The 25,602-nt window shown below is 35.9% G+C and overlaps 1 protein-coding gene across 3 annotated transcripts in view; it reads left to right on the forward strand.

Moving 5' to 3' along the window:
• The window catches only part of DPH6 (diphthamine biosynthesis 6), a 297,783-nt gene that overhangs the window by 13,661 nt on the left and 258,520 nt on the right, over positions 1–25,602 (forward strand). For all 3 annotated transcript variants that reach the window (XM_089907393.1, XM_089907392.1, XM_089907394.1), the window contains exon 3: positions 2,160–2,353. In XM_089907393.1, the coding sequence (XP_089763519.1) occupies positions 2,160–2,353 (194 nt within the window). The remainder of the gene's footprint in view (positions 1–2,159; positions 2,354–25,602) is intronic.

Raw genomic sequence — 25,602 nt, forward strand, 5'->3', positions numbered from 1 at the left:
TGCTAATGCATGGGGTTGTGTTCCTGTCTTGCTAGTTGTTTGGCATAGGGTGTCCAGCACTGTAGCTTGCTGGTCGTTTAGTGAAGCTGGGTGCTGGTGTTGAGATGGAGATCTCTGGGAGATTTTCGCCATTTGATATTATGTGGAGCTGGGAGGTCTCTTGTGGACCAGTGTCCTGAAATTGTGTCTCCCACCTCAGAGGCACAACACTGACTCCTGGCTGCAGCACCAAGAGCCTTTCATCCACACGGCTCAGAATAAAAGGGAGAAAAAGTAGAAAGAAAATAAGAAAGAAAGAAAGAAAGAGGATCTAATAAAATAAAATAAGATAAAATAAAAAAATTTATTAAAATAAAAAATAATTATTAAGAAAAGAACTTTTTTAAAAGAAAAAAAAAAACGGATGGATAGAACCGTAGGACAAATGGTGGAAGCAAAGCTATACAGGCAAAATCTCACACAGAAGCATATACATACACACCCAGAAAAAGAGGAAAAGGGGAAAAAATAATAAATCTTGCTCTCAAAGTCCACCTCCTTAATTTGGGTTGATTCGTTGTCTGTTCACGTATTCCACGGATGCAGGGTACATCAAGTTGATTGTGGAGCTTTAATCCGCTGCTTCTGAGGCTGCTGGGAGAGATTTCCCTTTCTCTTCTTTGTTTGCACAGTTCCTGGGGCTCAGCTTTGGATTTGGCCCTGCCTCTGCATGTAGGTTGGCGCAGGGCATCTGTTCTTCGCTCAGACATGACGGGATTAAAGGAGCAGCTGCTTCCGGGGCTCTGGCTCACTCAGGCCGGGGGGCAGGGAGGGGTGTGGATGCGGCGCGAGCCTGCAGCGGCAGAGGCCAGCAGGACGTTGCACCAGCCTGAGGCACGCTGTGCGTTCTCCCGGGGAAGTTGTCCCTGGATCACGGGACCCTGGCAGTGGCGGGCTGCACAGGCTCCCGGGAAGGGAGGTGTGGATAGTGACCTGTGCTCGCACACAGGTTTCTTGGTGGTGGCAGCAGTAGTCTTAGCGTCTCATGCCCGTCTTTGGGGTCCGCGCTGTTAGCCGCAGCTCGCGCCCATCTCTGGAGCTCCTTTAAGCAGCGCTCTTAATCCCCTCTCCTCGCGCACCAGGAAACAAAGAGGGAAGAAAAAGTCTCTTGCCTCTTCGGCAGGTCCAGACTTTTCCCCGGACTCCCTCCCGGCTAGCCGTGGTGCACTAACCCCTTCAGGCTGTGTTCATGCTGCGAACCCCAGTGCTCTCCCTGCGCTCCGACCAAAGCCGAGCCTCAGCTCGCAGCCCCGCCCACCCCGGCGGGTGAGCAGACAAGCCTCTCGAGCTGGTTCGTGCTGGTTGTCACTGATCCGCTGTGCGGGAATCTCTCCGCTTTGCTCACCTCTTTGCCCTCCGCACCCCTGTTGCTGTGCTCTCCTCCACGGCTCCGAAGCTTAGTCCCCTCCGCCACCCACAGTCTCCGCCCGCAAAGGGGCTTCCTAGTGTGTGGAAACCTTTCCTCCTTCACAGCTCCCTCCCACTGGTGCTGGTCCCGTCTCTATTCTTTTGTCTCTGTTTTTCCTTTTTTCTTTTGCCCTACCCATGTACGTGGGCAGTTTCTTGCCTTTTGGGAGGTCTGAGATCTTTTGCCAGAGTTCAGTAGGTGTTCTGTAGGAGTTGTTCCATGTGTAGATGTATTTCTGGTGTATCTGTGGGGAGGAAGGTGATCTCCACGTCTTACTCTTCCACCATCTTCCCCCTCTCCTAAGTACGTATTTAATTAAGAGTTTCTTCTACAACTCTAGGTGACTTCATGAATAACTTTGAATGATTTGAACATATATTTATGTAATAAAATCTTTAATCGAATAAACTATTCAAAATTTGCTTTATACATTACTCTTCTCTTTAAACGTTCTATATATAGTTTCAAAAATTTATGTACACTTATATTTCTAATTGCAGTAGAAATGACCAGAGCTGATGTGAACTGGATGCAGCTTGAACAAATGTGCAACTCTTATATATTTTATTTCATTTAATAACTGAAGAGAGATATAGTGTACTAAGCTTTTAAATTGTGCTGACTGCTCTCCAAGCAGTAAAACTTCGGTGGACTTTCAAATCCACTTTCTTTCACTGTGTTTGACTGATTATTTCCACTTTAATTGTTGCAGTGGGGTCAGATGAACTGGATAGCTACATGTATCAGACAGTGGGTCATCACGCCATTGATTTGTATGCAGAAGCAATGGCTCTTCCCCTCTATCGCCGCACCATAAGAGGAAAGAGCATGGATACAGGACGAGTGTACACCAAATGTGAAGGTGATGAGGTTGAAGATCTTTATGAGCTTTTGAAACTTGTTAAGGTATGCAGTGACTAATTACCTTTGCTGAATTTAGTGTGTAATTTAGTAAATTACATTAACTGAATTATTTAGTAATAAATAATTTACAACTGCTAGTAGCCCAACTGTCCTTTGAAAGGATATTTTGTCTTTTTGGTTAGAAAACTATTACTATGCCTTTATATTACATAGTATTTAAAAATAGAACTTTTGGTGTAGTCTGGCACCCATAACTATCAAATGATATTTAATTAAGTTCTCCTTAGGATTTTGGAGCTGATGACCTTTCAGTCATGTTTTTAGCAAGTACTTTTTGAATGCCTACTATGTGCTTGTTATATATAGTTCTAGGCACTGAGAATAGGGCAATGAACAGATCAAACTAAGTCCTGTTTTGTTGGAGCTTACTTTCCAGTAGAAGGAGTCAGACAATAAGCAAACAAATTATATGCTTGGTGGTGAAGAGTTCTATGAAGAAGTATGAAGCAGAGTCAAGGTGATCACGAGTGATGGCAGGGTGTGGTTAAGCAAGACCTTTCTGATATGGTGAAATTCAAATAGACCTAAAGAAAGGGAGAGACTGAGCCTTACTTTAAGTTAGTAAGAGGTATGAATTAAATACTTAAGTCCCTATGTATAAGAGTTTGGCAGTCAATGTGCATTCATTATTAATTTCTCTAGACAGAAAATTTAGGAGAGAAAGTATGGGACTCATATATCTAGTAAGTACTATACTTAGTAAATGTTAATTAATAGAGATCCTTTTATATTAAGCAGTTATCTTTTATCTTTTCATTCTCATTGATAGTCAATTACTTAAAAAAGAAACTGGTAGGGAAAACACTTAGAATTGTTACATAATTTACTGTCTAGTTATGGATGGCATAAGAAGTAGATACTTTTCAAAGGAAATCACGGGGACCTGATTTCTTCCCCCTGGGGATGTACATGCTAATAACAACTATTTTGATTATCAAACAAAGGGGAAGGCATAAAAGAAGTTTTCACTTCTTCCCATGTGCACAACTAAAACCTTGACAGCATTCACTTTGAGGTGTGAAATACTGAGCGCAAATTCTGCATTTTCAAAATTTCTTTCTCAGGGTACAGAGAAACTGTGTATTAAGTTTTCAGCATAAACCAATATTATAGAATGGTGGGACTCAACACTAGAGGTAATTGGATTGCTTAAAAATCCCTGGTAACTGATAACTTTGGAGAAACTACATGATAATAACAGGCTTCCGAGAAAGGGAAAGATAATAAATTACTAATCAATTTAATTAAAAATGGGCTGATTAGTAGTAATTAAGAAGAAATTTCCCTTTCAATCCATGCTGTCTTTGGAGAAATGGATGCTTTGCCATTATCTTTATAGTAACCGTCAGTTATGACATAAATTAATGCTAATGTTAAATCTTGACAACTTCTGCTTTGGAAGTTCGTACATTATGATTATAAGTATAGCTGAAAGAGATGTTATCAGGTTGTCAGGGACTAAATAGTTCCTTCTTTTCCTGTGCAAAAATATTAATTTTACTATAGGATATTTTAAGGACATAAATATTGGAAATATATTGCTTTTATGGAAGAGATTGTATAACCAGGCTTTTATAGTTAAATCCATTTATAAAACACGGTGCAAAGATTCCAATAGAGGTCTTACATATTCTAATGAATAATTGAGTAATTATGGAAAAAACGAATTGAGAGGAGCTATAATTCTTCAAGTTAGACTTCACTTGTTCTAAGGAAAAGATGGAATTGCATTTTTTTAATCCTTTGAATATTAATGAAGAATTGAAAGCATTTAGATTCATTTTCATTTTAAGCATTCATTTATAACAGGTTGCAGTTTTGTGACTTTCTTATGTATGTCAGTCTTTTGTTTTTGTAAAACTCTTTTTCCCCCCCAAATATTAGAGCTAATTTTTGAGTAGGAGGTACTTGTTTTTGCAAAGAGTTTAATTGACTAATTGCTGAAAATAAGTAGAAAGACTTGGAAGAATTTACAGAATTAAAAGTTTCCTAACTATTTTCTAGAAGTCATGAAAACTAATAGAAATACAATAAGCCTTTATGTCTCATAGATTGTCAGGTGATTATGACAGGTATATATATATATATATATTTATATTAAGCTGTTTTCAAAATATTTGGTTATCATATAGCTAGTCTTTTATTCTTTAGAATTTCTTCAATATTAAAATGTCATTTTGGTTCTCATCTGGATTAGTTTGATATATAGATAACTTGTATTATTTCCTGAAAATATAGTAATTTTGAAATTGTGTGGGTGTTTTCCTTTTAATTCACATAAAGCAATGAAAGAGTTACTGAAGGATACATCTAAACATCATATCTCTATGGAGAATATGTTTAGGGATCATGTATTCTTTCTTTCTCCACCTGTTGGGAACCACTTCTTACTGGATCTCATATCGCCCGCTTTCTTGGTTTATTCCCTAATTTCAGTGGAATCCATCATTAAGAGACTTCCTTAGAGAAATTACTTTCAAATCCTTGCGTTTTGAAAATGTTCTTATTCTGCCCTCATATTTGATTGATAAATTGGTTGAATTTAATATTTTAGAATGAAGGTTATTTTTCCTCAAATCATTGAAGGCATTGCTCCATTGTCCCCTAGCATTTTGCCAGTGAGAAGTTGGATGCTAATATGATATTTGTTCCTTTTTAGCTGACTGTTTTTTAAAATTAATTAATTAATTTATTTTTGTCTGCGTTGTGTCTTCATTGCTGCACGCAGGTTTTCTTTAGTTGCGTTGAGCAAGGGCTACTCTTCATTGTGGTACATGGGCTTCTCATTGTGGTGGCTTCTCCTGTTGCAGAGCACAGGCTCTAGGCATGCGGGCTTCAGTAGTTGTGGCACGGGGGCTCAGTAGTTGTGGTGCAAAGGCTCAGTTGCTCTGCGGCACGTGAGTTCTTCCAGGACCAGAACTCGAACCTGTGTCTCCTGCATTGGCAGGCGGATTCTTAACCACTGCACCACCAGGGAAGCCCCAGCTGACTTGTTTTTATTCTCTGTTATCTTTTATGATTGTGTCTTTATGTTTGACATGCTGAAATGTCACAACAGTGCACTGGAAATTGAAGGTTGTTTCCCCTGTATCCCTTCTGCAACTTCCTATTGAGTAGCAGCATATCTCTGTCGTCTTTCTCTTAATGATGGTTTAGGGTGGCATTAATGCCGGTGAAAGCCAGTCACAACACGGCATTCTGGCTGTAGCCATTAGGTCAGGGATGGTTTTGTTAACCTGCATTGTACCAAATAGAATGAAGCCTAAGATGATGGATTGTTGGCAGAAGATAAGGTATTTCTCCTGTGCAGAGGGATGTGTGGATATAAGACCTAGAACTGTTGTGGCTTTTTTTGGGGGGTGGCAGGGAAGAGAATATGCTGTCAAATATGACACACAAAACATGGCAGAGTCAATAGAATTGCAGTGTGAGGATGGCTCTGCAAAATGCTCTTCCATTATTTGTTTGATGATTTACCCCCCTTGACTTTCTTTATTCCCTTTTGCTGGTACCCTCACTGGTCAGACTTTAAATCTCCCAGATTGAATTTTCATGTCTCTTGTCTTTTCTCACATACTTTCCATCTCTGTATCTTTTTGTTGTACATTCTGTGAGGTTTCCACTTTAAATGCCCTGCTTTCTTGTTGAAATTTTCTTTTTATTTTAGCAATCATATTTTCAGTAGCCAAGAACTTGTTTATTGGTTGTTCCTTTTTTAATAACAATCTGTTTTTTCTTCTATAGATATAACGTCCCTACATCCATTTTAAAATACAGATTAGAGATTTAAACATTATCTTTCATTCCCTAAAATATTCATGTTTTCTTTGGGTTTTTTTTTCTCATGTTTCTTTCTCTTTCATGTTGTAGGCTTTTCTCAAATGTCTCGGTTGCTTGTTCATATCTAAGCATAAGGCAAGAGGAAAGCTGACTGTGAACGCTTTTGACATTAGAGTTTTTCCAGCCTCACATTTCATCCTTGTTATACCTAGAGTTCAGAATAATGTGGCCTCGTTTGGTTCCTTTCTTGGCTTTCTTCTCTTCCATACAAACAGTAGGTTACAGCTTCCTCTGTTGATTTATCAGTTGCTGTTCCTTATTCTTCTGCTTTTTGACTCAAGAAAACTAAATGAAATTCCTTTTCCATTGGTGTCTCCCCCCTGTTTTCTTTGTTTTTTGGAGATTATAACTTTGTTTTCATTTTAATGGAATCTCTTGATCCAGAAATATGTCTTAATTTCATTACAATGGAATTCATTTAATATTCTTCCCTAAGTTGAGTATTCAATTTCAGTCTTCCTCTTCTAATCTTTGGTACTTTTCTTCTTTCATGTTCCTTTTTGCATTAGGCATTTTATCTTGGTATTGATGATGTTAAATATGATGTTAAGTTACCTAGTGGACACTTGTAATTTGAATACAACAATAAGTGAATAATGATCTTTTTTCTTTTTTAGATAGAATATTTACTATTGATAGACAGGCTTGTGAAAAACTTATTTTTTAAAACTGGATATTAATTTAAAAGTTTTAGAAAACATCAATTGCTACTTTACTCTTGGTATTGGTCAGAACTCTTTTGATTATAAGGAGCAGAAAGTAATGTTCAAGCTAGTTTAAATAAAAAGAGAATTTACTGACAATGACCTAAAGATAAGTTTAGCTTCAAGTAGATTAGAAACAGGATACAAACTATGTGACCAACCTGCATGCTGGGCTGTTTTTATCTCTTGCCTTTCTTTTCTTTTTATTCTATTCTCAGTCTGGACCCTTGTAGTTAGAAGATGGTTCACAGTTACATTCTTTCTAGTGCCTACCTAGTAGGAAAAACTCTAATCTTAAATAGCTAGAGGGGAAATCCACTTACGTTTCATTGTCACTCAGTGGCCTGACATGTATCATCCATGAACGCGTTGTTGTTGGGAGAAAATGATTTCATTTGATTGGACAGGCCTAGATCCTGTGCTGTTCGTGGAGCAAGAGACTGAGTCGTGATTGCTATAACCACATCTACTGTGGATCTGTGGGAAGAACAGAACCCACTGCTGGAAGGGTAGGTCTCCAAATATAAAGCAGGCTGTGGCCGGTAGAAGGCTGAACTGTGGCAGGGGGCAAAGAGTAACAAGTTTCCTGAGAATAAATAGGTTCCAACTGCTTACAAACTTGAGAACCATTCTAAATGGTTCTTTCGAGACCTTCCTCCTTTTCTCCCCACCCCTCCCCCCTTCTTTTCTTTCCTCCCTCCCTCCCTTCCTTCTTGGCTTCTTTCAAAAATAGTTGACCACTGGAGCTACAACAGTAAGCTTATACTCTAGGACCTATATATTCAGTTGCTTATGATTTCTCCCCTTAATATCCTGTAGGCATGGTAAACTCAACAAGTTCAAAACTTATTCATTATCTTTCTGCACAAACTTGCTCCCTTTTCTGTATTTCCCTCTTAGTTGAAAACATCGTCATTTACCCCATCACCTAAGTCTAACCTGGGGCCTCACTACCAGACTTCCACTTTCTCTCAGTTGCCTCCCACCCCAACCATAACCATTTGATCTACAAGACCTTTTGATATTACTTCTATGACTTCTGAAGTTGACCCTTGGACTTCATTCCCACCATAAATGGTTTCTTTATCTATACTGTGCAAGTCTTCTAACTGGCCCACTTGCCTTCAATATTGCCTTGTGCACCCTCCAGCCTTGTTACCACATTGTCATCAGCTAATCTGCATACATACTTAAATAACCCACCCTTAAGATAAAGTCCAAGCACATTAGCCTGGCAAAAAAAGACTCTTTAGGAAGAGGCCCTTGCAAGCTTACCTGTCTGATCCTGCCATTCCCACACAAGCTTCTGGGTTTGAGTTATAATGAACTAATTAGGTTTCCAGGAGATTGCTTTTTCATATCTGAGTCTTTGCCTATGCTTTTCTACGCGTTTATCTGTTTGTTCTCCTGAAGAATCTCTTGTTGCTTCATACCCTTCTGTGGAATAGGCTCTAATTCACCTTCCTGTCTCTTCCTTGGCAGCTTCCCCAAATATTAGAGCTAATTTTTGAGTAGGAGGTACTTGTTTTTGCAAAGAGTTTAATTGACTAATTGCTGAAAATAAGTAGAAAGACTTGGAAGAATTTACAGAATTAAAAGTTTCCTAACTATTTTCTAGAAGTCATGAAAACTAATAGAAATACAATAAGCCTTTATGTCTCATAGATTGTCAGGTGATTATGACAGGTATATATATATATTTATATCAAGCTGTTTTCAAAATATATGGTTATCATATAGCTAGTCTTTTATTCTTTAGAATTTCTTCAATATTAAAATGTCATTTTGGTTCTCATCTGGATTAGTTTGATATATAGATAACTTGTATTATTTCCTGAAAATATAGTAATTTTGAAATTGTGTGGGTGTTTTCCTTTTAATTCACATAAAGCAATGAAAGAGTTACTGAAGGATACATCTAAACATCATATCTCTATGGAGAATATGTTTAGGGATCATGTATTCTTTCTTTCTCCACCTGTTGGGAACCACTTCTTACTGGATCTCATATCGCCCGCTTTCTTGGTTTATTCCCTAATTTCAGTGGAATCCATCATTAAGAGACTTCCTTAGAGAAATTACTTTCAAATCCTTGCGTTTTGAAAATGTTCTTAGTCTGCCCTCATATTTGATTGATAAATTGGTTGAATTTAATATTTTAGAATGAAGGTTATTTTTCCTCAAATCATTGAAGGCATTGCTCCATTGTCCCCTAGCATTTTGCCAGTGAGAAGTTGGATGCTAATATGATATTTGTTCCTTTTTAGCTGACTGTTTTTTAAAATTAATTAATTAATTTATTTTTGTCTGCGTTGTGTCTTCATTGCTGCACGCAGGTTTTCTTTAGTTGCGTTGAGCAAGGGCTACTCTTCATTGTGGTACATGGGCTTCTCATTGTGGTGGCTTCTCCTGTTGCAGAGCACAGGCTCTAGGCATGCGGGCTTCAGTAGTTGTGGCACGGGGGCTCAGTAGTTGTGGTGCAAAGGCTCAGTTGCTCTGCGGCACGTGAGTTCTTCCCGGACCAGAACTCGAACCTGTGTCTCCTGCATTGGCAGGCGGATTCTTAACCACTGCACCACCAGGGAAGCCCCAGCTGACTTGTTTTTATTCTCTGTTATCTTTTATGATTGTGTCTTTATGTTTGACATGCTGAAATGTCACAACAGTGCACTGGAAATTGAAGGTTGTTTCCCCTGTATCCCTTCTGCAACTTCCTATTGAGTAGCAGCATATCTCTGTCGTCTTTCTCTTAATGATGGTTTAGGGTGGCATTAATGCCGGTGAAAGCCAGTCACAACACGGCATTCTGGCTGTAGCCATTAGGTCAGGGATGGTTTTGTTAACCTGCATTGTACCAAATAGAATGAAGCCTAAGATGATGGATTGTTGGCAGAAGATAAGGTATTTCTCCTGTGCAGAGGGATGTGTGGATATAAGACCTAGAACTGTTGTGGCTTTTTTTGGGGGGTGGCAGGGAAGAGAATATGCTGTCAAATATGACACACAAAACATGGCAGAGTCAATAGAATTGCAGTGTGAGGATGGCTCTGCAAAATGCTCTTCCATTATTTGTTTGATGATTTACCCCCCTTGACTTTCTTTATTCCCTTTTGCTGGTACCCTCACTGGTCAGACTTTTAAATCTCCCAGATTGAATTTTCATGTCTCTTGTCTTTTCTCACATACTTTCCATCTCTGTATCTTTTTGTTGTACATTCTGTGAGGTTTCCACTTTAAATGCCCTGCTTTCTTGTTGAAATTTTCTTTTTATCTTAGCAATCTGTGCTTCTTAGGATTTTATCAATACTAGGATTGTTTTTATGATTGTCTCTTGCTAGACTGTGAGGCCCTCAAAGACAATCTCAGTACTCTTCATTTTTATATCTCTAGTGTCCAGCTATGTTCCTGGCATATGGATGACTTTTAAAGGATAGTTGAACAAATTAGTCCAAAATTTAACAAATTATTTTTATATAATAATTTATCTAATGCAGGGGAGCCACAACATTGTTTAAAAATATGATGTAAAACCATTGGCAAATTCATTTTATTTTTGTTTTTTTCATTTAGAAGCTTAAATAGAAGTGAAACTTTTTTTCATCATAGTGAAACTTTTCAAAATAGGGTGTCCTATCAGATTTGGCAGTGTCACCACTAAGTGTACCAAGAATAATTTCCAGCTGCAGAATGTTTTATAAAAATGCTAAGCAGACACTTTTTCAAGTTATTTTTCGTATATATACCTTAGAAAACCTGCTTATTATGGTGGAAAATTACTTTGTGGATCTCTTTTCACTTTGAATCTCAGGGAAAAACCCTAGATAATTGGGTGGCTTGAGGCAAATCCAAAGGGTTTAGAGCGGGAGGCACATATAAGATGGCCTTAAGAGTTTCAGGAAGAACCCATAGAGCTAAATTAAACAGGCCCATAGTTCTGTACAGATTGCTTCTGGCTCTTCAACATTGCACAGCTTGCCTCAAGTCCTGTTGGTTCCCAAGATTTTGGACATTAAGCCTAGTCCCTTGGCACAAGAAATGCTTTGCTAGTATTGATTCTGGACTCCAAATAGGAAAACTCTGAATTAGCACAGGCCAGTGTCATTTTGACTCCCAGGTGTGGCTTTATTGAGGCTGTGCCATCTCTGGCCCTTTTAATGGTAAAGTCAACTATGCATGAGAAAGTACATGATGGATGATCTGTCTGGAAATAAAATGTTGGATCATACTCATCAATTATTACAGCATGTAAACTTATCACAGGTCTAGAGTCTTCATCTATAGATTTCCCCTAAAGCCTGGAAAACGTGACTCCTTCATTCTAGCAAAACTATCGTTCTGTCTCCTCAACTTTGAACTTTCTCCACTTAGTATCAATGAATGTGTGTGTATATTACACATGCACTTATATACTCTTTCTTTTTATCTTTTGCCTGATTCATTGCCTCTCTATAAATTTACCAACTGACTAATTTTTATGTCCTTGTATTCCTTTCTTCTACGAATTATAGATTTCTTTCTATCTTATCATCTACTCTATATATTTTAAAGTATGTTGGGTATGTTTGTCTTGTCTTTCAAATTTCTTGCTTTTATGCTTTTCAACCTCTGATGTTTGTGTCCTATTAACTTTTTGGACTATGCTACTATTTATTTTTTAAGAAACCTTTTGTTGTTGTCTACTTCTGGAGTTGTGTTGTCTAAGATGCTACATGTATGTTTCTGTCCTACAGTCTATTATTTCATTTCTAGACCTGTTGTTTACCATGTCTTTGTTATGTTCTCTATTAAATGACTGAGAACACATTACAAAGATTTATAAGTATAAATTACTTTATTCCTTTATTGTTATCTTTACATTTTTTGTTACATAGGACTTTATTGGTGGTCACACAATAATATGATAGGTCTTGAACTGAACTTTTTATGTCAACTTTCCCTTTTAAGTAAGGAATGTCTTCATTCAGCAAGTTTGTAGTGCCTTAATCATAAAGTAGCCATAAAATCAATGATAATATCAATAAATATTTAGAGCTTATCTTTTTTATTGGTAAGAAATGATTTAATAGGGGCTTGTTCTGTGACATGTGAGAAAAAATTGAGTGCATTAAAGGGATGTGTTAGTTGATCTTGACTTTTCCTGTTAACTTTAACCTATACTACTACCATTTAGAGACTTTTATGTCTTTCATTTTGCAAACATTAATTGGATGCTTATAATGTACCACTACTGTAGAGTAAAGAAATGTACAAGATATAGTCTCTGCCTTCACAGACCCTAATGAGGTAAGACACATACACAAAGAAACTAATATAATGTAGAGTTGCCATTAGAGTGTGCATTTAATAGGCTTGGGGATTCAGAGGAGAAAAAAGTCCCGTGTTGGGGAATCAGGAGAGCTTTACAGGGGAAGTTACATTTGATATCCTTAAAGGTTGTTTCAATTTTGACAAAGGCAGGCATGGAAAATGACCAAGAGAATGTTGCAAATTAAGGGCATAGTTTAGCCACAGTCATGGAAGCAGGAAATCATGAGATATATTAGGGAAATAGTAGTTCAATTTGGCTAGAGCTCAAGAGTTCAAGGAGTAGTGGGAAATAAGTCTGAAAAGGTAGGTTGAAGCCACAAAAAAGACTGTCTTAAGTTTTAGACCAAGTTCAGGCAGGGAAGAGTCCCTAAGGTGGTATTTTCCAAACTCAGTTTAGTAGTCACATTTTTTCCCTTTAAATGAAAGAGGCTAAAATAAAATAGAAAATATCAAAATGAAGTGTATGCAGTAAGGTTAATTATTATTTTGGGAAACATGCACGTGTGTGTGTGTGCATGCTAGGCTGTTAACATTACATGTATATATGTGTTTCTTACTGTTAAACAAATCGTCATGGTCAAACAAGTTTGAAAGCCACTACCTTGAAGGATTTTGCAAAAGAAATGACATAGAATTATATGATTGAAGGCCATTAGGTTGAACCACTTATAATGTAAGAAATGGATTAGGGAAGTGGAATTCTGGAGATGAGGAGTTCAAATTGAAAACTGAGATACTCGGCTAGCTGAAAGATTCTGAGGACCTGAACTGGGGGAGTACCAGTGGAAAAGTTGAAGAGAGGACATTGAAGAGGTGGGTTAATAGGGCTTGATGGTAATATTTAAATAAAGAGTGACAAGGAGTCTATGTAAGGTACCTTGTAAACTGACAGTTCCATGGCTAATCTACTCAGCTTTCACTGGGCACTGTTGATAATGAAATGAATTACAATAGCTATCTATTACAAATATTGTGATCCTCAATTTTGCAGCACCCTATCTTTGTCATCTCTTTAATCTGGTATAGGATGGTATAGAAGGTGCTTCATATCAATCTGGGTTCATTTAATCAAGATTAACTCTTAATAAATGTTTGTCTTGATGGTCCTTTTACATTTTCTTCATAGGGTTGTATGTAGTACACATCAGCTAAAATAGTCCATCATATTTCTTGACTCTAAATAAAAGCACCTACAGGGAAGTACAATGTATGATATTAATGCTTTTAACATAATAGTCATACATGTAGGTGGGATTCAAATTACCATGGTCTTTCTCCACTCTCTCACACTCTATAATGTATCCTGCAGACTCCTGCCAGGTTAGTCTTTCTAGAGTGTAGATCCAGTCACATTTGTCTCCTCATCAAAAACCTTTGCTGTTTACCATTGACCCCCTAGGTGCTCTGCAATATGACTTCATCTTATCTTTCATATTTTCCCAGTATTCCCCCACATAGAACCTGTGTTCCACCTGCACTAGACTATTGTCAGAACTCATTCTTTCCCGTATAGTCCTTGTCTTTCCTGCTGAGTGCTATGTTTTATTCAGTTTCCTGAATAAATTCAGGAATTTCCTCTCCAATTCCTTCTTTAACATGGCATCTCCTTCTTGATGTCTTCCTTGATATGCCCCCACTGAATGTAATATCTTCCTCTCTGGACCTTTCATGTAACATTGTATTTCTCTTACAGTACTTAATTTATCTTGATATCCAGAGCTACTGGCTCTGTTTTGTTTTGTAATTTGTTTTTGTTGTGGGTTTTTGTTTAAAGGTTATAATTACTTCAAGGGGCAAGGATTGTATTTCATTCTTTTTTATTTCTTACGGACTATACAGGCATTGTGTTCAACTGTTCTCCTCTGGAATTCAGTTTTTCCATCTGTAAAATTTGGATATATCTTCCTTTTATCCTTTTTATCTGTTTTGAGAATAAATGAGAAAATATATGAGAGCCCCTTTAAGTTTCTAGAAAGAAAGATGCTGTATAAGTTAGTTTTTTTTTTAAAGCCTGTCAACTTCATGTCAGTCTCAGATTTTCGTTCTCCTTTATTCCCTAGCTTCCAAAATAATCCAGTACAGCTAAATAAAGTCAATTTTTTCATCGCATACAAATTTCCATTAGTATATTAATATTAAGTAGTAGCTGCAAGTTGGCATGGAGATGAGTGTAATTCCTCTTGACTTTATTAGTACATTAATGCAGAGAAGAAAAAGAATGGTAATCGTTCAAATTGTGAAAGAGGTTTTAATGGGGGCAAATTTATATTATATATTGGATTGAATTTATTCTACTACATTTGTTGCCTTAATTTTTGGCCCTCTGAGTCTTTTTTAGGCTCTTTCAGTCAGATAATTCAACCTTCCAAGAGATGTGTGGAAATAATGTTTTCTGTCTGGTTTCCTATATGAGTAAACTGAGGCATGGATTGTTTCAAAAGAAGATAAGGAAGTGAACCCAAAGATGACAAAGGTTCTTATTAATAGATGCTTTTTTTTCCATTAAAAATTATTTTGGCGTGTTCTTTTAGGGTTAAACTATGCTTATTTTTAAAATCAAAGCAGTATATTTCCTATTAACTCATTTGTAAAAAGCCTTAAACAAGGACTTTCATTGAGGGTTAATGAACTAAATTTAGAGAATTTTGACTTTTGAAATGGTATGTAAAGAATTAACAGATTTTAAAAATGCCTCTTAGAATGTCCAGAGGCAGTAAAATGGGACAATTATGTGCACTCCTGTATGTAAGAGCAATTTACCTCTCAATGCCAGCAGAATTTTCCTACCCTTATTCATAGAATCTATGGTGCTGAGGCATGTGGTCACTTTCTGTACTTGCACAGAGTAGGTGCTGAATGAGCAGTTGTTAAATTAGACTTACTAATCTGAGTCTATCTAACCTTCACAAAATTTAGCTAATATTGATCCCTATGGATTTCTACAAAAATAGAGACAAATCAGAAGAGGCAGAACTATTTATCAGACATTTATTTTCCCTTCCTTGTGCAAAATACTTTGCTGCCTACTATAAGGTTAGTTCTAGAGCCATTGAAATGGTCTGTGGTCTCTTTTAAAACCAGTTCCCTTGTGAATTCTTTCCTACATACTAATTTTGCAAGGTGGTGAGGAGAGGAGGAAGAATCATCATCACTTAGTACATAACCCGTGGTCTTCCCTTTTGAACCTTTCACAATTTCCCTCCTCTAATGATTTTTATTGGTTTCACAGTCATTTTTGTGACTTCTTAACCCTCACCCAAGTTGTACTGATTTTGAGTGGTCATATAACCTGGGCTTGATCACAGAAAGCTAGTAAGAATCAGGCTAGTGGACTTCAGTGCAAGATAACTTGATACTTTAAGACATGATTTCTTAATTTAGAGGGGAGAGGTGTTTTTGAACCCTGAAATTTTGTGCAAATTTTTTGTGAATGTAAATTTTTCTGGGGAGAGGTCCAAATTTTTATCATAGACTCACAGCGATCTGTTCTTTTCAAAAGTTTAAGAACTACTATTTTAACCATCAATTTCAGAAAGCCTTGTAGCCTAGGGGTACACATGACTACTCAGGTTAGGAATCTGTTGTCCACTGAGCTATTTGCTATGAGATCAGAGGGAGCTTCTGTGGCTTCCAAAGAGTGAAGAGGAAAGTACTATGGAGGTAACATCTGAGAGCAGATGGGGATGTCAGGCATTTCTCAAGAAAAATATTAAGATCTCAAAAATAATAGAGTGAAAAGTAGCATCTTATAATTTCAGGTAGGAAATGATGACCAGAGAAGGGCCAACAGGCTTGGACCTTGTGTGTGTTCTGGATGGTCCTTAATAAGCCTTTGGATTTTATGTTCAAAGAGAAAAGGATAGGGATACAAAAAGCAGTGTTCCTGATTTTCTCAAATGTAGCTTTCTCTTTTTGAATTTCTTTTGTGTTTAGTTATTCTTTTGGGTTGTTATTACATTATGCCTCGTTTTACATCGTTATTTGCATATGTATTATATCTTCCTTGTCAGTTTATAGCCTCTTGAAGGCACAACTTTGTGTTTTTCAACTTTGGATACTCTGCAGTGTTCATCATGGTGCCTTGTCCATAAGAGGTGTGCAGAATTTGTCATTGTGTATTTGCCCTAGGGATGCTGTTGAAGATTTTCACCATATTACATGTTCAACTTTATAACGATCCAAGGGTGAAATTTCTCTCAGGACTTAGTCTTTATAATGGTTTGCCTTACTATAACTATTAAGACGGTTTTTATTGTATGAACACTAAATCACACAACTCATTTTAGTTTCCTCTTTATATTGATTGTTAGAAAGCCCAGAGCCATGTGATTTTTTTTCAATTATTTTTGTCTTATTGTAATTATAGTTGCTATTGTTCATGTAGCACTACCTGCCAGGCACTGTTCTAATCTCTACACATTATATTCTAATTTATCCTTACCTCAACCCTGGTTTATTATCCCTGTGTTACAGATATGTCATTGAGATACAGAGGTTAAGTAACTTGTCCAAGGTTACACAGCTAGAAAGTAGAACATGTACTTTTAATCACTGTGTTCTGCTGTCTCCCAGCATTACATATGTGTTAATTCATGCAGATATTACCATATAACAATACATATATAATACATATATAGACCAATAAGGCATGTGTGAATTAGCAGTGAGACAGAGGGGCAGGTATGTGGTTGGATAAGGGGAGGTGGAGTTACTATGTCTTGGATTAAAATGATCTATCATCTGTGATCTCATCTCATTTCAAAGCTCTCAGAATAGTTTTAGATTATTGCTACTCAGAGCATGGTCTAGGGACTGGTGCTAGTCCAAGAAGTGTTTGCTGTTGGCGCAAGGTCAGCTATTTATAGAAATTGAAGATAAGTATTTAGAAACTTTTATAGTAATTTGAGAGTAATTTTATATTTGTTGAATATAATAATAAAAATTTGGCCTTGTGTTCTTTATCTTTTTAGTTTTTTCTTTTGTAATTCATTTTAATTGTATTTTACATAAGTGTTGGTCTTTGTAGGTTTGGAAATCTTTTTTAAAAAAGTGATCCTTAACTTGGTTTGAGAAGCACTGGTTTAGGTGACAGCTTTTCAAGTTTTTAGGCTATTGTTTGAAAAAGAAAAGACATGATCTGTAGCTTGAAATTACATTCTAATCTAAACCTGGTTCTGAAGATGAATTAGGAATTGGTATATTTGGCTGCATTGTCAGTTTCTTGATTCTATGAGAAAAGGCCCTAAACTGAATGGACTTTTTAGGGAAGGAGGGCAGTTTTCATTTTTTTTCTTATATTTAGTACTTTTCTCAAGAAAGACACATTTTATTGATTACTTGATCCCGGATAATAGCATGAGGAACTTGTCTATCATTTATAGTTACAGCCTCCTTCCTTGACTTATCAAAGTAGCTAATAAGGTACTTCAAAGTTTTTTGTATTCAAATTTTTTCCTGGAATAACAAAAGCAAAAAGATAACAACAGCAACAGAACATTGCTGATGATGCCACCTTGGTGTGATAGCTTCTGCATTTATGGAAAGCAAAGATAGCTTCATTGAAATAATATTTGCAAAACCAGTTCAGTTTTTATTTTTTTGAATTTTATTCTATTTTTATACAGCAGGTTCTTATTAGTTATCTGTTAAACCAGTTCAGTTTTTAATTTTTCTTTTTAGGTGGGTTGGGAAGTCTTCTTCTATAATATAATATGTTGTAAAATAACTACGTGTTCAGTTACCAATCCTAATAGGGTGTTTTAGTGTCCATACAATTGCCATCTTGTCTTTAAAATAATCTCTTTTTGGTGATCCCATAAAGTAGCATTTGATGAGTTCTCTTCATCACTTTTTTTTTGGATGTTTAAGAGCTGGTCTGCAAATAGAGAAATGGGCTAAGGATATGAACAGGCATTTCACAGAGAAAGAAATTCAAATAGCCAAAAAATGTTCAACCTCACTAACTCAAAAATGCAGCTATCACTTGGGCAGGATTAAGAAATGATACTGGTTTTGGAGAAGTGAGTACTTTTATGTGCTGCCAACAGCCCTAGAAATTGGTTCAGCCTTTCTGAGGGTAATTTGGCAGAACTCATCAGACAACAAAAAATACACTGTCTCTTTATCCAGCCCTTCCACTTTGGGGGATATATTCTAAGGAAATAAAGTTGTACTGAAAGATTTAGAAATGACTGGCAAACTAAATTATGGTGTATCCATACAGTGGAATACTGTATAGGATCAAAACTGAAGTTGCAGAAATATATCTATATATATATTATTAGGAGAAGGAAATGGAGTACCAAATACTCTGTATGGTATAATTACATTTTTGTAAAATATTTGTACAAATATATGCATAGAAAAAGATCTGAAGGATAAATTTTTAAGTCTGTATATGGAAAGTATTAAGAGCATTGGTGTAATTTTTGCACATTGGAATTTTTGATTCTTTCCTCTAATGAGCATGCATTGCTTTTGAAGCTTCTTTGTTGAAGATTTGGCTTGCATCTTAAAATGCACAGAATGGTATAGGAGTCAAGGAAACCTGATAATCAACAGGATGTTGCCATTCCCCAGGTCCTTTACTGAAGCTTCATCAGGAGCCTGTTTTTCTTTTCTTTTTAGAGCTGGTTCTTGAAAGCTGTGTTTGAGGGGTTTTTTTGTTTGTTTGTTTTTTTGTTTGTTTTTTCCTTCTGTGACAAATGCCTATCATTTTATAAACAAGAAAGCCAATGTCCCACTTAGGTGTGTGGGGTTCTTTTCATTCACTTGCAGCCCTGTTGTGTTAATACTGAATAGGCAGAGACAGGCTGACTGGTGGTGAAAGATGGTGAGCCAGCCTCAGGGCTTTTTCTGGTCAGCCCTAAACCTCTGATTGCCACGTTTTCCTAATTTCCCATTTCCAGGGCATCACTAGAGTGACCTTGCTTGCTAAATATGACGCTCTGAATCCCAAAGATTTTCACATGCATTTGGAAGTGGGCAGCCAGGCGATTGTTTACAGGACTCTGAATGAACTGTGCGCTCACAGCAAGTTTGATAAACACACCATTTCCTCCTTTTATCAGTGAGATTGCAGAATGTGAAGTATGAGTTTCCAGTTTTACTCATTCTCCTCAACCCTTTTCCTGTTTAAAAACTTAGACATACTAATTGGATGCTGATCTGTCCCTGTTTTTTATTTTGCTTACTGGTAGTTGACGGCTTATTCCACTACTTACCTAGGCAAGGTTTGGCAGTCCTTCAAAAATAAACTTTCCATGTATTCGACTTAAAGGAGATTCATCCCAAGGAATGTAATGTGAGCCCTAATTAACAGTAATGACTGCTAATCACTTTGCTTTTTATACTCCTTTAGGAGCACTGCTATTATCCAGTGTAGTTAAGTAAAATGCTTGTATATGAATCAACAATGCTGCATCCTTTTAGCAGCTATTGCTCACAGTCAAGCTTTGCATAAATTAGAGTTAACCGAAATTGATTTTAGTATGCTACATTTCTTTTTATAATAGGAAACTAAAATATCTACTTAAATATCCTGAATATTAAAGACATAACCTGTTTTTCTTTTTCTTTCTTTCTTTCTTTCTTTCTTTCTTTCTTCAATCATCCTTATGGTAGATGAAGAACAATATTGCAAATAAATTTTCTCATAGTTCACGACATTTCTCTTAGATTTCTTTGAAATTGCGTGTGACATACTCTTCATAGTCACAGCAGCACTTTGATTCTGCTGTATGCATTTTATCAGATCAGTGAAAAGCAATAGGCTTATGTTTAATTTTTCTGGTTTTGTGCATTTACTTCCTAGAGGATCTTACAGTTTCTTTAAATTACATGGCCCATTTATATAAACTTGGTTTATAGGATTGCGCATTCAATGTTCATTAAAAGAGGTTGTTTTATTATGTTTAGTGTATTATTAGACTATTATAAAAGCTTTCTGTTTATTTACATGCACTCAATATACCTACAAACTGCCTTGCCTCAGGAGGAGACTAAGCAAAACTCATAAATTAATAATTTAAGGGAGCAATACTCAAGTAGCATTTTGGTTAAGTTAATAAGTTAAAGCCTTAGAGTCACTGCTGGCCACTTCAACAATGCTTTACTTTTGACTTTTATTGGCTGAAAATAACTTGTTAAACTGGGGCTTTTGCAATAAAATGAAATCTACATACCATCTGAAGCCCCTTCCCCTTTTTTTGATTTATGAGTAGGTTGACATATTATTGAAGAATTTTTAACACTTTCACAGTTCTGCACTTTGATTTCAGAGAACGTGCTAATCTCTCTGGAAGTTTGAGAGTGACAAAATGAATTGTATACTGTTTTTCTAGGGAATTTGGGAGTCTTAATTAGAGGCCTTAGTTTTATTTTATTTATTTATTTACTTTTTGATCTGTTCTGTGCAGCTTGTGGGATCTTAGTTCCCTGACCAGGGATTGAACCCAGGCCCTTGGCTTCGGCAGTAGAAAGCGCGGAGTCCTAACCACTGTACTGCCAGGGAATTCCCAAGGCCTTAGTTTTATGATGGTACCTTTATTAATGTTGATTCGTCTAACTTCTAATGTGGTGTTATGATTTGATATATATTAATGCATTTCTCATTTTACATATTATCTCTAGTAGTCTGGTCATGATGTTTTAATTCTTATAGCTATATAGTGTTTCAGCAATTCAGGACATTATTTTTAAATTACCAAAATAAATAATTTAATTTTCCTTTCCCATTTATATTATTTGTGTCAAAAATTTTAATTTTTGGTGAATAAACAAGTGGAAAAAACTTAAGTGGTAGGGTAATAAGAAGCTTTGTATTTTATATACTAGCTTCATTGTAATACATTGCAAACATATATATTAAAAAAGATCTTTGGCACTGTACTTAATCGAATTTAGTTGCAAAGAATTGTAACAGGAATGATGTGAGAAGGCAGAAGATACATGGAAAGCTTGAATGCTATCTGTATGTAATTATACGATTAGTGAATATTGTTGTATATAACTTATTTCTTTTATATCCCAGAACTGTTGCACAATAGCATAGAGTTCACATCTCTGAAGAAAAACTTGTTTTTTCTATTTTGCTTTGAGTTTGAGTTTTTACATGTAATAGAATTTCATTTAAAAATGGTGAGGATTTCAATTTTGATCCTTTTTTTGTTTTGTTTTTTTGCAGTTTGTTTACTTTCATGTGAGGGTGATGGATCTGTAGCTGTCATTTTTCCCAAAGAGGGGACAAATGGAATTGGCCTTTTAGACAAAAGTATGCAAACATACTGCATTCTTTCTGTTGATAGAATTATGGAAGGATTGCATGAGGTGCCACATTCATTTTCCTATTGATTGTGAAGAGGATTTTGCAGTGGGGTGCTGTTTCCATTGGATAAGGAGGTGCTATGATTAGTTACCTTTCTCATGAAAGCACTACAAAGGGAAATGCAAAATGTGTGCAATGCGGTGTTCTCAATTTGACAGTTGTTTTTGTTAAGTTTTTTGCCCCATTGAAGTTCAGCCTATTTTAGAAAAACATACATTTTGGTTTTTCCCTTTATTAGGCTTAGTAGATTACCATGCATTTGACTCTTTAAAGAAATTACACATTCTAGACGTTTTTCTCAGCTTCTATTGTAAAGCTTCAAAGCTAATGCAACAGTGCCCTCTATAGTCTTTTAGTGAACAGTAGATAAATGTAGATGATTTGGAATATTCAGGTAAGAAGCAGGATATTTAAATTTAAGTTTTGCTCAGACAAGAGACTCCTTTTTCCTAAGCAGACATTCTTGTTTTTCACTAGCGGCTTTACTTTAAACAAAGGGAACAAAAGACCATTCTGAGTTTTCATTTAGAATTATTGGCTACCTCTTGTTATCCAGTGGTAAATCTCAATTTTATCAGACATTCATCAGAGTAATTTGAGATAGAAGGAATCTTACAAGCTTTACTGTCTCTTCATGAAATATCTTTTTGAAGTTGAGTTCCAATAGGAGTATTTCAAAAAATAATTTAGTTCCTTTGTACTCATTTCTTCTATTTAATTAGAGCCTGAGTGGGCTGCCTAGAACTTAACTTTTACTTGTTCCTGAATTGGGTAACCCAGGCTTTATACATGACATTATTTAAATTCAAACTAAGGGAGTTACACAATGACTAAAGTATTTGTCATTAATTAGCATTGATTTAAATTTTAGATTTTCCTTTCTCTTTTTTGGTAACCTATTTGATCATATATGTCGATAGCTAAATTTTTCATTGTAAAGCAACCTTATGTACAGCTGTTAAATGATAGTAATAGAAGGCATCATATTTAGCTGTGATTAGAAGAGAAAAATTTCATGTGCTAAGTTTATTTTGCTTCTGAAAGTATTTTAATAAAAAAAGCATGGGCCCAAATCCTAGCTTCTCCTTGTATTCACTGTGTAATATTGAACACATTTCTTAACCTCTGAGCCTGCTTTCTCATCTGTCAAACGGGAGTGAAAATAGCTTATCTTTTGAGGTTTTGTAAGGGATGAGAGATAATGTGTATTAATTGGCCAAGTCATTATAGATGCTCACATGGTAACTTCAGTCCAAAAATCAGTGTGAAGGTAAGTGGTATTGTTTTACATGGGGAAGTTTTAATATAAATCTAGAACACATTTAATGCACTATAGATTTCTTTAAAAATTCTGATCTCATAACTTCTGATGATTTATGTGAATCTGAAAGCTGGCATGGCTTTCCTTGGTAATGTGGACTGACAAAGTGAGATGGTGCATTAACTTTCAATTCCCTGCAGACCTCATCCCCAAACTTCTTAAATAGGCCATGTTTATTAACTTTACTTTAGTAGACATTTACCCACAAACCAATATTTGGCAACATGTGAAACTGATAATAAATGAAACTCAAAAAAAAGGGAGTCTTTTATTTTTTTCCCTCAGTATATCTGGGAACAGTTAGGATACTTTTCATTTACCTGTGTTCTTAGAGGTAGTCTAGAGCCCTTATTCTACTTTCTAGGTAAGCGGCTTTTGCTTTCTTCACCTGGCTGCAAAAAAGACATGTGTAAAAATAGATGAAGGTGGAACTTTTCTGGTCGAAGTGGACTTGGGTCACTAAAGACCCTCCCCTTCAAAGGAACAAAGTTTAAAAATCACTTGGTACTGTACTGTAAATGTATATGTGTGTACACACACACACACACACACACACAGACACCCTCTTTTGTGCAAAGGCTTTGTTCTACTTTGGTTTGAATACAAAGCACTTAATTCTTTACCTGGCACATAAAAGATGCTCAATTAATGTGTGCTGACTACAAAATTTTTTTAACATCAGGGCTTTTTTATTGATATGTAAGATTCGAGATATCATATGTATTAAAATTCACAATTTAATGCAGTGACATAATATTACAGTAACTGTTTCTCTGTGAACCATTTAAAACAAGCACACCTTCAGAGTAATTCATATACTTATTCTTTAAAGTCAAATTGTTCTAACTACAAATAATAATGGGAAATGAATTTTTAAAAATTCAGAACTTGTCTTCAAAATGTAAAAGCTGCTTTATTCCACAGTGATGGATTTAGCTAAATATTCAGGCATTTCACATAACTCGATGATAAACATAATCTTTCTCTAAGAACTACTGAACTGAATTTTCTCAACATTCTGTAAAGCATTGTTTTTCTTGTAAGGTTCTTACTGTGCTTCATATTGATTTTGAATAACCTTGAATTTAATATTATAATAAAGCACATATTGTTTTTAGTATATCACTTGGGTTAACATTGAGAACTGCAAAAGCATCTTTTTAAATCATTTTAAAGAAGCAACCAATGTTTAAGCCTTTACATTGAAAATGAACAAGCTCTTAATAAACCAAATATGGTAGTTCTTTTTAAAATAATGGCCAGTTGCAGTAGGAAACATGTTTAAAATTAAATTCCGGTTTACAAGACTGACAAGATGCTGTCTACCAAAAAAAAACTAATAAGGTATTTTTTCTTTGCAATGGAAGTACCAAATTAGGAATCCGCTTAATTAAAATAGTGATAAATGTAGATTACATTACTGAAGACAGTGAAATACAGCTGCTCTGTCTAGTTAGAGCCTGCATGATTTACCCAGACTGTACAAAGAAGCAATGGAGCAGCCACTGCAGACTGTTAGAGGAAATGTCCTGTTTATTCTACATACATGTCTTTTTTTAATTAAAATGTCAGTGATAATTTTATAGCAGTCCTCTAAAAAAAAAATCCTTCTTTAAATTTCTTCAAGGTGGTAGAATGTGAGACAAGATCATTACCACTGCTGAATGAAGAAGAATGAAACCTGAGAAAAAAATAGCATTTTATTATTATTTTACTAATTCAGTTTTCTTTATTATAAGTTGATATTGAAATATGTGATGAAATTTTTTTATTGTGAGTCTTGCATGAGAGAAATGTGGCAAAAATCTTTGAATATACATTTTATTTAAAAATCTTTTGGAGCTACAAGCAAGGTTTGGGTGGAGCCATAAGTAGTATTGCTTACAAAAAAAGAAGTGTGTATGTATACTGTGGAATTCTCAAGGTGGGTATATCAGGATTAGCTGGGTGGTATTTCCTCCTCAGCTCCATCACCGGGTTGTGATGAGGAATAATATGTTGTCAGTGTTTGGAGACCAAAAAGAGGTTGATAGCCCTTGTTACACTGTATATTTTCACCTTTTACTTTAATTATGACCAATGATATCTTCATAATTACATATAGTTCAGAAAACCAAGGTTTTATGTAACAAGAAGTGTTGGGGATTTCTTTGTTTCCAAGGGCTGAGTGGGGACTCTGGAGTCAGACTTGTCTGTGTTCCAGGCTCTACCACATGCTAGCTGTATGACCTTGGTTTAGTTAATTTCTCTAGCTTTCACATTTATAAAGTGGGGCTTTCACATTTGTAAAGTAGGGCTAGTGATAGTACCTACATCATAGGATTGTCATGAGCATTAATGGGACAGTAAAATAGATCATAAAGGAAGCCTCAATAAATGTTAACTATTACATTATTATCATTATTATTATTTTTATTCACTAAGTATTATGCTTCTTTTGCATTAGAGCGGTAGAGCATTGCTCATAGTTAACTAACTTAAGATCATTGTTATCTGTCCTGGTTTATCTGTTGATCTGGTCCTTAGAGCAGTTAACTATGCTCTTCTGTGTCTTCAGGCATAGTGTGGTAGAAATTCTGCTACTCCTTATTTTGTCTTTAATTGTCTTTCCTCTTTGTGCTTCAGATATCAGTTTCTTTGATGTTGGTGAATATGATGTCAAAGCTTATGCATTTCACTATGTGTGTTTTTGACTTTGCTTTAGCTTGATTGCTGGAATTAATTGAATATTTTC

Source organism: Delphinapterus leucas, chromosome 2, assembly GCF_059928025.1.
Source record: "Delphinapterus leucas isolate spDelLeu-1000000601 "Yukka" chromosome 2, BTC_Dleu_Yukka2, whole genome shotgun sequence".
Lineage (NCBI taxonomy): Eukaryota > Metazoa > Chordata > Mammalia > Artiodactyla > Monodontidae > Delphinapterus > Delphinapterus leucas.